General features: G+C 38.5%; 1 protein-coding gene and 1 long non-coding RNA gene across 4 annotated transcripts in view; both read left to right on the forward strand.

Moving 5' to 3' along the window:
* Positions 1-2572: 2572 nt before the first annotated feature.
* LOC131276331 (uncharacterized) lies at positions 2573-4170 on the forward strand. Its single transcript, XR_009183832.2, has 2 exons — positions 2573-2679; positions 3970-4170. It is a non-coding gene; the product is annotated as an uncharacterized lncRNA (long non-coding RNA).
* Positions 4171-6033: 1863 nt separating this feature from the next.
* CHEK1 (checkpoint kinase 1) overlaps positions 6034-14342 on the forward strand; it is a 32620-nt gene continuing 24311 nt past the window's right edge. The window contains exons 1-7 of one of the 3 annotated variants that reach the window (XM_058289408.2): positions 6034-6164; positions 6913-6984; positions 7820-8043; positions 9210-9274; positions 9367-9436; positions 11884-12072; positions 12503-12607. In XM_058289408.2, the coding sequence (XP_058145391.1) occupies positions 6920-6984; positions 7820-8043; positions 9210-9274; positions 9367-9436; positions 11884-12072; positions 12503-12607 (718 nt within the window). In that variant the 5' untranslated portion in view covers positions 6034-6164; positions 6913-6919. Of the gene's footprint in view, positions 6165-6529; positions 6621-6681; positions 6830-6912; positions 6985-7819; positions 8044-9209; positions 9275-9366; positions 9437-11883; positions 12073-12502; positions 12608-14342 lie in introns of those variants that run through there. The other 2 variants (XM_058289409.2, XM_071212399.1) reach the window with 2 other exon arrangements.

Below are 14342 nucleotides of genomic sequence, written 5' to 3' on the forward strand. Positions count from 1 at the left end.
AGTAAGCTACAGATTAAAGGGGGAAGAATTGCTATTTGCATTATCTAGCGCAGGGGTTCTTAACCTTTTTTATTCCATGGACCTCTTCTCAGAAAGTAGTGGGAGATAATTTTGACACTCAACATTAGCATGTCTTTAAATTAGCTTTTAGGATTATTCAAATTACATTTTACAATTTTTCCCATAATTTGAATACCTGATAACCTAACATGTTTCAACATCGTTCGAATGGTCATTTTTGGCATCCATTTAGAAGTTCGAGTTTTTCCATGGCATTATAAAACCATCTCCGCTATCCTTACCAACCTTTTTGCAGGCAGTTATCCACTCCACTCAGAACACACTACATCAAAATAAAAATCATACTAAGTCCACACTACACTGTGTATTATTTAATATATATATCACACTCCCACCAACATGTCCCCACAAGAATGTGGTTAAATGCATAAAATTGCAAAGAAAATCAGTTATATATATAGAAATAGTTACTAAAATAAAAAACATTATATAATATACATATTTGCTTAACGCATTAATACATCAAAAATACAGGAAAGTTAAATTTTATTTTTTAAAGACATGTCAATGTGCAGACTGTATCTTGAATAAGAACATTAAATTGTGTTGTATTTGACAAGGTCGACACGTATATCATGTTGGACATCTAATTCAGTTTTTTTTCAGTTCAAGCCCACGGACCCCCTGAAATCAAGGGTCTGTAGACCCCTTGGTAAGAACCCGATTTAGAGAGTAGTGCTAGCCTGACTGCAAGAAAAGAAAAGAGAAAATACAAGAAAATTTAATTCAAAGCATACTGGTACCAAAGATATTTAAGGTTAGGACAACCAGCTTTATGTTCATTAGTATAGGAGCACACAATGTATTTTACAACGTAAGACATATATCACTGATGTTAAAAAAATATAACTATTTAGTCTTACCTTTTTAAGAAAATAGGAATTACATGCCTTTTAGATAAAAGTCAGAATGGTGCTTTTGTATTCTTAGGGATACTGTATACCCAGGACATCTTGGCCTTCCAAACTTCTTTATATACCAAGTACTCCAACTGTGGCTGAGATTTAAATTTGATAAAAGACTTGATTTACTGTATGTAAATACATTACTTGATTTATATACAGAATTCTTTCCTTCTAGAAGAGATTTCCCTGTTTTTTTTTTTTTGTTTTTTTTTTTTTAGTAGGCAAGGGAGTTTATTAAGAAGCAAGAAAAGAGACATCACACACCTAAGACATGCTTCCTCTTTGGGTTTTATTTACAAATATGATTAATTTTCCTCTTTGGGTGCTGACATACTTCCTCTTTGGGTTTTATTTACAAATATGATTAATACCAGTTAAGAGATTTAGTGATCTTTTCTCTACAGTATAAATAGGATAACCCTTTAACTTTTTACTATAGTTGTGGCTATTATGATTTTCTAGGCCACATGAAGCTATCTTTCTTAGAAAATTTGCATTTCATTTTCATTGTTATAATGCACTTAGTATAAATCAAATTTAAAATGTAGCGACAGAAGCAACCACTTTCAACTCTGCAGATTCTGACATTATTTACTTCTATATCATTAAATATTGTGCTTTATTTTGCTTCTTGATTTTTCCATTTTAGACATCATCTGTTGATTTTCTGGAGTAGAAAGTGATTTAGCTCTTTACCTTCTTGGACACACATGCTCTTACCATCTTCCTAAAGTTCTATTGTAATTATATAATAATTTAGGTTAGCTCAGTATTACCTTTCTACCTTATGCTTATTCACAACTAGATTCTACTTTTTCTTTCCTGCCTAACTTGTTTTTTGAGTTAATGATTGCCTTGCTTTGTCATGTTTTTAAATTTTTTTTGGTATTTTCCACTAATTCATACCCAAATTCTACTTTGTGTCAACCTCCTTTAAAAAATTTTTATTATAAAACTTGTGAGTTTATAGAGCCATCATGCATAGCATACAGGATTACCCCTTTTAATCACATTCAGATATATATTTCAGTACTGTTAATTGTGTTCAAATGTTGTACATCATAATCTATTACCAAAATATTTCCACCATTGGCAGGGCACTCCTTGCACACACCAGCATTGCACATGGGCCAGCTCCACATAGATCATGGAGGCCTGGGGTTTGAACTGTGTACCTCCTATGTGGTAGTCGGACACCCTAACCACTGGGCCAAGTCCACCACCCTTACCATTTTCCCTTTAATAGCAGCCATCTAATGAGTGTGAAATGGTATCACATTGTGGTTTAGATTTGCATTTCTCTGATAGCTATTGATTTTGAGTTATCTCTTCATGTGCTTTCTGCCCATTTGTATATCTTCTTTGGAGAGATATCTGTTCAGATCTTTTGCCAGCCTCCTTTTAATATGTTCAAACACATTGGGCATCTCTCTTTATAGATAGATGTTTTGGAATGTTCCAGTTTGAATCACTTTACTCTCTAGGTTTGCTGCATACCTCTTATCTTGATGTATCCCTTTACTATCACACTGGGCTTTACTCCCCTCCCCCCCCTTTTTTTTTTTTGTTGAACTGTCTTTGTATGTATGTATTAACTCCATGACTTTCTGACCTCTAGATACCTTCCTGAGAAAAAGTGTGTGTGGAGATAAATATGAGTCTTGCATATCTCTTCTCACTCTTGATTGGTCAGGTAAGAATATTAAATTGGGAATTTTTCCTTAAATTTTTGCCCACTGTTTTTCTATCTTCTGAATGTTACAGAAAAACAATGCTATTCCAATTCTTAGTTGTTTTATGTACGTCCATTGCCTCCGACACTCACCCCAGATTTCTTAGGATCTTCTGTTTGAAATGACTTCAAGTTTCCCATTGATGAGTAGGTTTTCCATTGGATTGGGTACTTTGGACTTTTCAACATGGGAAGTCAAGCTCTTCCGTTCTGAGAATTTTTCTTGGATTATTTCTGAATTCCAACACTCACTCCCCTTTCTCTTTCTGAAAAGTTATTTGGATGTTGGAGTTCCTGTTTAGTCTCCTAATATTCTTATATTTACTCTATTTTCCATCTCCTGTTTTTCCTTCTGGGAGATTTCCTCAACTTTATTTTCTAACCTAGTTTTTTTTTTTTTTTGCTATCATATTTCTGATATCCAAGAGTTTTTATTTTTTGAATATTCTTGTTTTGATATCTTTTAAGTTTTTACAAAATTTTGGCTGTCTTTTTTAAGACTGTGACCTTAAAAGCTGATTAGAACATCTGTTTGTGGGATGGGGCTTGTTGAATGTGATCTGGCTTGGCTGTTACATTGGAGATCCCTGGTATAGGCATCTGGATCTTTTCCCTTACATAGGTAAGATTCTCAAGAAGGCTTGTATATCTTCTAAATCAAGTTTATAAGTCAGGCTGCCAGCTTTCTGAAAGTAGAATGGGTCAAGAAGGCTGAGTCTAAATTTAATCCTCCTGTTTTCAGTAAGGTACCAATCCTTTAACTGCACCTGATGCTCCCCACTTCAGATGCCATCCATTTACCCTCTCAAGTCTATTATCAGCGTTGGGTGCGGTAGTTCTTTGGGTGCAAGAGGAAGGAGGAAATCTAGGTTTTTTTTTTTTTTTCTTTTCCTCAATCAGTCTTTCAACCTACTCTTTAGCCATACCTTCATTTCTACATTATATTGTATCACCAACTCTGAGCCTTTCGGAAGTCTGTGATTTAAATACAGTTACTTTTCTGTTTTCTCATTGCTGGCTTTGGGTGGAATTCAGCTATCTTTCATCTAAATTTTGATCTAAAAGCTTTCCACTTTCCAACATTTTCCCATATTCCTATTCTTGTGGGTTATTGCCTTTAACAATTTTACCCTTTACTGTTACTTTAGTAAGGTTTCAGAAGGCAACAGAGTATCGCTTACATTCATTCTCCCATATGCTATTTTTAACTGGTATTCTGCCTGAAATCTGTATATCTTGTTTTTCTTTCAGGTTAAAAAGATACTGTGATTCCATTCAGATCCAGAAGCTGTGCAGGTCCTCTTTCTTTCTTTATATTTTGTTTGTAGTAAAGTGAGGAAACTAGAAGAAATGGGGTAAATAATCTGGAAAACTTGATTTGTTACACAAAGCCCAAACTGATGTCATGGTTAACATGTCACACATTAGCATCTTAAAGTGTTCTATTACTAACTTTTGTCCTTGAATATTTTTTTTAAGAAGTTACTGGGGATTGAACTCCAGACCTCATATGTGGGAAAGAGGTGCTCAACCACTGAGCAACACCATTTTCCTGTCCTTAACTTTTCTTTCAGATAGATGGGTGCAGTTTTGGTGTAGTGTAATATATTCTATTACTAGTATCACAATCAATAGCTAGTTTTGCTAAGCGTATTTGACACAGTTTTAAGTACTGGAGAATTTAGAAGAGCTAATGATGTCTGTACCTTGAGTTCCCAGTCTAGTTTGTTGAGAGAAGGTAAGGGGTAGGGGATAACCTATTTCAATTTTATCAGATTGGTTTGGTTCTCAAATTAAGTCCCTTTGCCCAGAATTTACTTTCCTACTTAAAATGGTTAGTCTATACTTTTTTCATTTGCATTGTAAAATGAGGTGAAACAGTCTTTTGGCTTCTACCTGCCTATTTCTCACACATTAAGAATGCAGAAGGGGAAGTGGGTGTGGCTCAAATATTTGGGCACTCACCTAACACATGGGAGGGCCTAGGTTTGGTTCTTGATGCCTCCTAGAGAAGTTGAGGAAGACAGCAAGCTGACCTGAAGGGCTGGAACGATGGGCTGACACAATAAGACACAAGAAGAAAGTGAGAGGCACAATAAAGCAGGGAGGGAGGTGGCTCAAGAGATTGAGTGCCCCTCTTCCACAAGAGGTCTTGGGTTTAGTTCCCAGTGCCTCCTAAAGAAGGGACAGAGCAAATAGTAAGCACAAACAACAGGGGGGAAATAAAATGAATCTTTTTTTAAAGGAAAAAAAAGAATGAAGCAGCAGTACTAAACTATGGAAATATTTTTGCCTCAAAAATGTTGGGCTAGGGGAAGCAGGTTATGTCTCAAGTGATGGAGCCTCTGCCTACCACATGGGAGGACCTGGGGCCTCCTGGTGAAAGAGAGGAAGAAAGGGCGTGCCCGTGGGAGTGCCTTCGTGGTGAGCCAGTGCCTTGCACAAGTGAGTCTCACAGTGAAATAATGACACATCAAAGGAGTCAAGGTGAAGTGCAGCAGAAACCGGGAACTGAGGTGGCACAAGTGATAGGGAACCTCTCTCCACATCAGAGGTCCCAGGATCAAATCCTGGTGAAGCCTAGAGAGAACATGAGAAGACAAGAGACAGCAAAAACAGCAGGGCAGGAGGAGGGGAAAGGGGGGGGGAGGGGGACAATAAATAAATTTTTAAAAAAAGTTACTGGAGGGGGAGCACGTGTAGCTCAGTGGTTGAGCACCTGCTTCCCAAGTACCTCCTAAAGAAATGTTGGGCTAAGTATTGTTTGGGTCCTGCTCACAGACAATACAAAAGAAAATTGGTTATCCTGACGTTACCTCAAACGACAAAAGACTGAACGTTCCTCCAGACCCTTTCCTCCCCAACTCCTGTGTGGCCATTTTTTTATGCTTGCCGCTCCCTCCACAAAAATCGTTTCTTCACAGTATCAATTTTCAACAGCTGTTCCTAGGCTCCAAGCTCTAGTAATACCCGGGCAGCACGTATGGTAGACAGTCCTCCCCATCTCGCCGGGCAGCTGGACAGTGTGCTCAGAGGTCCCAGGCCGGCGGCTTCCACAGGGCCCACCAGCCTTCCCAGCTGGAGCGCGGCCCCGGCGCCGCCCGCCCAGCGCTTAGGATTTCCCCCGCGGCGCTTCGGGCCCACTTGCCCCGCCCCTGCCGGCTCACACACCCGCCTCCCATCTCCCCCTGATGCGAGCAGCTGTCCTTAAGTCTCCCGCGCCAGCATCTCCCTCCACCCCTACGGAGCCAGATCCCACCCGCTGCGGCCTGGGGGAGGAAATCCTCCCCCGGAGGGCCAATCTTTACAGCAACAAGCCAGGGGAACGCGTGCTTCCTTGCTCTACGGCAAGGGGCGCGCGCGTTCGCGACAGTGTGACGCTAGCAAGTTTTGGCGGGAAAAGTGCTGCATTCGGATTCCTGTGGTGGCGGGCAAAGGACAGCCTGGTGAGGAGGGGCGGCCGGTAGGGTGGGAAAGAAGGGTGGAGGAGTTGGGGTGTACATTGGTGAGGAAGGCCACGCTGAGAGACAGTTTTCGGTGAAGAGCGAGGAGGGCCGGAGAGACTTCCTCGGAGGGGGTGGGGGCGGTCCTCGTAGTAGAGGGGGACAGGGGAGTCCGTCCTGTTGATTGTGAACCCCAGAGGTTTGGGCGCCGCCCGTCGGTGTCCCAGCCTTTCCTTCCGCTCCTTCGGGCGGCTTGGCCCCGCCCCGGGCCCCTCCCGGCCCTGGGGACTGAGCGGGGGTGGGAATTGGTCCTGAGCAATGGGGGAGGACGGGAGGTGATAGTCTTAGTTTTTTCCACCTCCACCAATCCACATCTCTTTCTCTGCTCCTGTCTTCCCCGTTCTCCAGTATTCACCCTAAAGCATTTTCGCCCCCGTCCCCCAGCTCCTCAACAAAACGGTTAGATTTTCCCTGGGGCCCCAGGAAGGTGGGGCTTTAGTTTTCAGTTTGCGTAGAAATGGGGGAGGTGGAGTGTGATTTACACCACAAAATGCCTATATTTATAAAACTTGCTTGTGGTTTAGAGACTTAGATAAAACGTGCATGAGGTGTGAGGGGAAGCCAAGAGCTGCTACAGTTGTAATTGGAGAATCGTGGCAAAGGCAGAGGTCAGTGGCTTTACAGGCGACTGAAGCTTACACTCCTCTCCCTTCTTCTCTGGTTTCCTGCCTCTTACTGCCGTGGTGCTTAGTGGAGCCATGGCAGTGCCCTTCGTGGAAGACTGGGACTTGGTGCAAACTCTTGGAGAAGGTGCCTACGGAGAGTGAGTTTGAGTCCTTTTACCCCACTTTGGTTTGGCACTTGCTTAATCTTTCTGCCCCTTGTCCTGTTTGAGTACACATTCATTTGTTCTGGAGTTGTTTATTCTAATGCTGTGGTGCCTTAGATAACAGATCTTTGCATTTGAAAGCCAAGACACTTGAAAATTGAAGCTATAAAGCTTTTGTAAGGATTAATTTTTTTTTCCTTTTTTAAATTTTACGTTTTGTTTTAAGAGCTTGAAGAGACCTCTGAAATCATTGTTTCCCTTCCCACATATTCCTTCCTGGGGTTTAAAATAATGGTTAAATGAACAAATGAGCAGACTCTGGAGACCTACCCATAGTCCTTGTATTACATACCCATAGTCGTTCTGTGATCTCAGGCAAATTTCTTAATGTCTTTGTGTGCTTCTCCTTACCTATAAGATGGTCATATGGTACTTTGCCCTATAGGTGGTGAGAATAGTTGCCAGAGACATATAGTGTGGGATTAATAAATATTAGATGATGTTACTAAAGTAAACAAATACAACATGCATATAGATGATATAGCCCAGAATTGCCACTATCCTAATTTAGTTTATTTTATCAAACATTTATTAAATGACTTTTGTGTGTACAGCATAATGACTTCTTTGGATCATTAGCTATAGTACTTCACATTTCAGAAAAGAATAATATCTGTTGAGAACATGGCAGAAACCATTTTCTTGGTTTCTCCTTGGTGAAGAAAGTAATAAAGATAAAATAATTTTGGATTGAGTCATGTTTAAACTTTTGAAGTTTTGAAAGAATGGAAAATTCAGTGTCTAGAATGTAACTTTCTTTTCCTTTTAGAGTTCAACTTGCTGTGAATAGAAGAACTGAAGAAGCAGTTGCAGTGAAGATTGTAGACATGAAGCGTGCCATAGACTGTCCAGAAAATATTAAGAAAGAGATTTGTATCAATAAAATGTTAAATCATGAGAATGTAGTGAAATTCTATGGTCACAGGAGAGAAGGCAATATCCAGTATCTATTTCTGGAGTACTGTAGTGGGGGAGAACTTTTTGATAGAATAGGTATGTTAAAATGAATGTTCCAAATTAGTCTTTTAGAAATTTAAAATAATTATTCTACTAAACAACTTTCAAAATTTTTGTTTTTTAATATTTAGTCATTGTCCATTCAGAACTAATTATGCAACCATGAAATTGGAGTATATATATTTTTTCAACTTTGGTTAAAAGCACATATAAAGTCACTCAAAACTTTTTTTTGCAAGTTATGATTTTTATTGGGGTTGATGTTTTAAAAAATTTAAAAATGACAAGTTTGTTTCATGGTGAAGTATCATAAATGCAACATCTTATTGCTTACACAATTTTTTTTGTAGTCATTCTAGTTACATGGAATCATTATATATGTTCACAGATCTAAAACAATAGCACGTTGTTATATTTCCTCTTAATTTGTTTATTAAGGATTTTAAGACGTTAAGTAAATTCTGTATTTGGTACTTAAATGTTTTATTTTGATTCAGAGGATTGATATTATAGAGCACTGAGAAGTACATAAAATGTATTCTCTGGATCTAAATGTATTATTTAAAGCAATTTTATTAACACTTAAAAACCGATTACTGGAATGTCTAATATCTTGAGAGGTGAGGGTAAAAGAAATCAGGAGTTAATGAGGGATATTATTTTTTAAGAACATTTTTGAATAAATCTTTGTTACTGAAGGAACTTCACAAGCATTCATAGTTCTGATATATGAGAGATTGTATGAAGTTTAAGTCTATTGTGAAATTTTCAGATAGATTGACTTAGATTTTCCCAGGTTTCTATACTGGCAATTACATTTCAGAGGTGAGAAAAATATTTTAAGAATAAATTAGGCAGAAATTTGAAGGATGCCAAATAATGGGGGTTAGTATATGAGTAATCAGGATCTTCAAGCCGTGGCTTGCATTCTTGGTTTGAATGATAACTTGTTATTTCTCTTAATATGTTAGTTCATTTTTGCCATGTTACAAATAGGGAAATGAATTATTAGGTACCATATGTGGTAGTGAACTTCTGAGTCATTTAATTGTTAGCATAAGATTCTTTATGCTAAAGTACAGTGGCAGATGTAAATGTTTAAATTAAAATTAAGAATTGACCATGTAATTGACCGATTATATTTATCTGGTAAACTAACTTTCATAATTCATTCATTTTTTTTTTTCCCCTAACTCTTATAGAGCCAGATATAGGCATGCCTGAACAAGATGCTCAGAGGTTCTTCCATCAGCTTATGTCGGGGGTGGTAGGTACAGTTGTCATATCTTTCTTTTTACTTACAGTTAGCATAAATAAACTAACTTATCAAATTATGGTGTTTCTCCTTCACTCTCTCAGATTTATCTGCATGGTATTGGGATAACCCACAGGGACATTAAGCCTGAAAATCTTCTGTTGGATGAAAGGGGTAAGTTTGGTGTTTTGTCACTGCTACTGTTATGGATTCAAAGTGAGTTCTGCCTGATGCACTAGATTTAATCAGTAGACATGGGGATTTGGAGGAGAGAAAAAGATTATTCTGACCAGAGGGTTTCCTCAGGGTTTCCTCAGATCAGTCTCCCCAAGCAGGAAAAGTGAGAGATATTTATTGGAGTTAAACAAAGGGAGGTGGGGATAGAGATACTAGGGCCATTGGCATGTTGGGATTGGTTAGTAAGCATTCAAACTAATTCCTTCTCACTTTGATTATGCTAGCAGAGTTTTGTTTTGTTTCAGGGTTATTTTAAGTTTCGTGACTGCTCTGCTAGTCTCACTTCTGTGGGAAGAGGGGAAAGCAGGAATTTGTTCTTGGGTTAGATATGTCTCCCTCATTATTCTTAGAAAAGGGAAGTGAAAATTTTAATAAGTTAATAAGGGAGGGGCTATTCTAGTGGGTTAGTATGTGGCAGTTTCAGTAAGTGATTTTTACTATTATAATTAGGCAGTGTTTTCTTCTAGATTAACTTTCTTCTAAGTGCATCCTCATTGTGATTAGAGCTAATCAAAGCTAATCTGGCTGGAGCTGTTAATACATTTTCTCTCCACTTGTAATAAGAGCTGAGTCACAGATAGGAAGAGAAATGGAAAGTTTTACAACCTAATTAGGGAGGGAGCTGTTTCTATAGTGGGGATTATGAAAAGCAGGTCAAGGTCTGCTATACTACCTAAATAATAGTAATAATTATTATTTTGAGGTACAAGGGCCGGGGATTGAACCTGGGACCTTGTATGTGGGAAGCTGGTGCTCAACCACTGAGCCACATAGGCATCCCTGAGTCATTTTTTTTCATTTGCATGTTGTTGTTTTTTTAACTTTATTTTGTACATTTAATAATTGAAAATATAAACAATAATTAAAAATTAGGGAAACAGGTGTGGTCAACCAATTGGGCTCCTGTCTACCATATAGGAGGTCTGGGGTTCGATGCCCAGGGCTTCCTGGTAGGGGCAAGCTGTCCCATACGACGAGCTAGCCAACACCGAGTGCTGGCCCATGTGGGAATGCTGCCCCACATGGGAGTGCTGCCCTGTGTGGGAATGCTGCCCAGTATGGGAAAGCTGCCCCACGTAGGAATGCCAGCTGACACGGAGAGCTGGCGCAGCAAGATGACACAACAAGAGACACAGGAGAGAAAATAAGACGTAGCAGAACAGGGAGTTGAGGTTGTGCAAGAGAGTAATTGCCTCTCTCCCATTCTGGAAGGTCCCAGGATCGGTTCCTGGAGCTGCCTAAAGAGAAAACAAACAGACACAGAAGAACAAACAGTAATGGACAGAGAGTGGAGAATGGGGGCGGGGGGAGAAATAAATAAAATAAATTAAAAAAAAAACAAATAAAAAAAACCAAAATAGGAATAGTAATAGAATTTATTTTAAAAATAATTTTAAAAAGATAAAGAAAACACAGTTGAATAGAAACATACATTTCTCAATTAAATATACTGCATACATATACTTTTTTTTTTTTTTTTTGCTTATATTTTGTTTTGTTTTGTTTTGTTTAGTAGACATCAGGAGCCGAACCTGGGATCTCCCATGTGGGATGCAGGCACTCAATCACTTGAGCCATATCCTCTTCCCAACCTAAATTATTTTAATACAACCATCCAGGGAAAGGATCAAGATTTTTGCATTACTGAAATTTCAGGGCAAAAATAAAATCTTAAAAGTCAAGGAAATTTAAGAAACTCCATGTATTTGGACTTGACAATTCCTTCCTTCATGTAGTTGTGGATGAGATAGAGAAATCTGATCAAGCTGCAATGGCAGCTCACTATTAGATGAGTAATGATCAGAATAGTCTTAAGCAGTTCATTAATGGATTGATGAAGGAAAATTTCTCTTCTAATACCCTGGACCTCAGTCTTGTCATCACTCTTTTTTATCTGTAACTTTTATATTTATTTGCAAAACATTTAAAATAATTTTTATTTCTCTCCCCTTCCCCCCTCTCCCCCACCCCAGTTGCTTGTTCTCTGTGTCCATTCACTGTGTGTTCTTCTGTGTCCGCTTCTATTCTTGTCAGTGGCAGTGGGAATCTGTGTCTCTTTTTATTGCATCATCTTGCTCCGTCAGCTCTCTGTGTGTGTGGCGCTACTTGCGGGCAGGCTGAACTTTCTTTTGTGCTGGGCCGCTCTCCTTATGGGGCGTACTCCTTGTGCGTGGGGCTCCCCTACTTGGAGGACACCCCTGTGTGGCAGGGCACTCCTTGTGGGCATCAGCACTGTGGGTGGGCCAGCTCCACATGGGTCAAGGAGGCCCTGGGTTTGAACTGTGGGCCTCCCATGTGGTAGGCGGACACTCTATCCGTTGAACTAAGTCCTCTTCCCTGCAAAACATTTTTATTCAATGTCATCATTTTTTCCTTTGGTTCAGATAACCTCAAAATCTCTGACTTTGGCTTGGCAACAGTGTTTCGGCATAATAATCGTGAGCGTTTATTAAACAAGATGTGTGGTACTTTACCTTACGTTGCTCCTGAACTTCTAAAGAGAAAAGAATTTCATGCAGAACCAGTTGATATTTGGTCCTGTGGAATAGTACTTACTGCAATGTTGGCTGGAGGTAAGAGCTATTTAATCATGATAAAATTACTGTCCTATGAAAAGTCCGATTTTATTACAGCAAAATAAATGAAATAAAGAATCCATATTTAAACAATAGCATTTTAATAGTAACTGCTTTTTATAACTGACCTGGAACTTTTAACCCCAAAGGTTTTTAAAATGAGGTATGTATAGCTATTATATAAAAAAATCACAGTAGCCATCTCTTTTAAGATTTCATGCAACACTTTTGGAAAGATTGGGACAGGAGTAGTTCATCTATCTTTGAGGTGTCTCTAAAGTTTCTGTGAGTTGGCATCCTTAGTTGTAACCATATTGAATTAATTTGGAGGAAAATTTAATGAATTTGTATTACTGATTTTTCCCTCTTGAAATAATTATTATATAGTGATTTGAAAACTCAAAACTGGAACCTTTCTCTTTTATAGAATTGCCATGGGACCAGCCCAGTGACAGTTGTCAAGAATATTCTGATTGGAAAGAAAAAAAAACATACCTTAACCCTTGGAAAAAAATCGATTCTGCTCCTTTGGGTAACTGGGTTGTCTTGTTTGAAAGTACTGATTTCTGGGAAAATGAATTCTAGTGCTCTGTGAATTTTTTCTGACTTTTTTTTTCCTTTTTAACTTTTTAAAACAATCATATAAATAATGCATGATCCTTTTTTTTTTTTAAAGATTTATTTATTTATTTATCCCCCCCCCCCCCGGTTGTCTGTTCTCTGTGTCTATTTGCTGTGTCGTCTTTGTCCGTTTCTGTTGTTGTCAGCGGCCTGGGAATCTGTATTTCTTTTTGTTGCGTCATCTTGTTGTGTCAGTTCTCCGTGTGTGCGGTGCCGTTCCTGGGCAGGCTGCACTTTCTTTCGTGCTGGACGGCTCTCCTTATGGGGTGTACTCCTTGCGCGTGGGGCTCCCCCCTACGCGGGGGACACCCCTATGTGGCACGGCACTCCTTACGCACATCAGCGCTGCGCATGGGCCAGCTCCACATGGGTCAGGGAGGCCCGGAGTTTGAACCGCGGACCTCCCATATGGTAGACAGACGCCCTAACCACTGGGCCAAGTCTGCCGCCTGCATGATCCTTGTAGATAATGAAAAATAGAAAAAAAAATTTAGAAAGAGCACCTTTATAATCCCAGCACTCAGAAATAGTTAAAAAAAAAATCATGTGGTTTTAGGCTCTGTTGTAACAAATGTTTTTCTTTCTTCCTTTCTACCCAGGACCTTGTACATGGGAAACTGGCACTCAGCCACTTGAGCTGCATCTGCTCCCTGATGAGAGTTGTTTTTTTCATTTGTTTGTTTTTTAGGAGGTACGGGGGATCAAACCCGGGACCTCATAAATGGGAAGCAGGCACTCAACCACTTGAGCTACATCCACTCCCCACAAATGTTTTAACTAAATGTGTTTTTACAAAAAAATGAGATCATAGTACACATGCTACTTTGTAACCTTTTTTTTTTTGTCTTAATGCTTTGTGAACGTTTTTCATGGCTGTAACTGTAGGCCTGTATCACTGTTTTTAAAGTCTTTGATGGTAGTATGCTACCATACTATATAGCTGTACCTTACTATGCCCACTCAATTTATTTTCTTGGAGATTTAGATTTTTGTTAAATTTTTCACTGTTATAGAGATACTTAATCTTTGCACATGTCCGTAAATCATTTACTTAAAATAAAACCCCAGAAGTGGAATTGCAGGGTCAAAGGTGTATGCTGTTTTTAATTATTTGGTTTCTTTAGCCAAAATTGCTTTACAAAAGTTCATACCATTCATCATAATCTCATTTTACCTTAAAACATAATTATAAATATTTTTTTGGCTAGTCTATCAGGTTTGTAAAAATTATGTCTAAATGTGGTACCAATGAGGTTACACGTCTTTTATGTATTTATTAATCTTTTTTGTCTTATTTTTGTCTCTTTTGCCCATTACTTTGTGTGTTTTTTTTAGCATATCAATATTATTTGAACTTTGCATTTATTGCAAGTATTTTTTATTTTAATTTTGTTTATGCTACCTTAACATGAAGTTTTATGTTTTTATTCAGATTTATCAAATTTTAACTTTGTGGTTTCAGACTCTTGTCATGTTTAGAAAAGACTTTTCTATCCCTTATATAATTTTTTAAAATGTTCTATATTTTCACTTAATATTTTTGGGTTTCATTTTTACATTTAAATCTTTGATCCACTAGAAAATAATTTTGGTGTCTGGAGGTGTATGAACTCTTTATCAAGATAATTAAGATATTTTGGGATGAT

Source organism: Dasypus novemcinctus, chromosome 27 (assembly GCF_030445035.2).
Source record: "Dasypus novemcinctus isolate mDasNov1 chromosome 27, mDasNov1.1.hap2, whole genome shotgun sequence".
Lineage (NCBI taxonomy): Eukaryota > Metazoa > Chordata > Mammalia > Cingulata > Dasypodidae > Dasypus > Dasypus novemcinctus.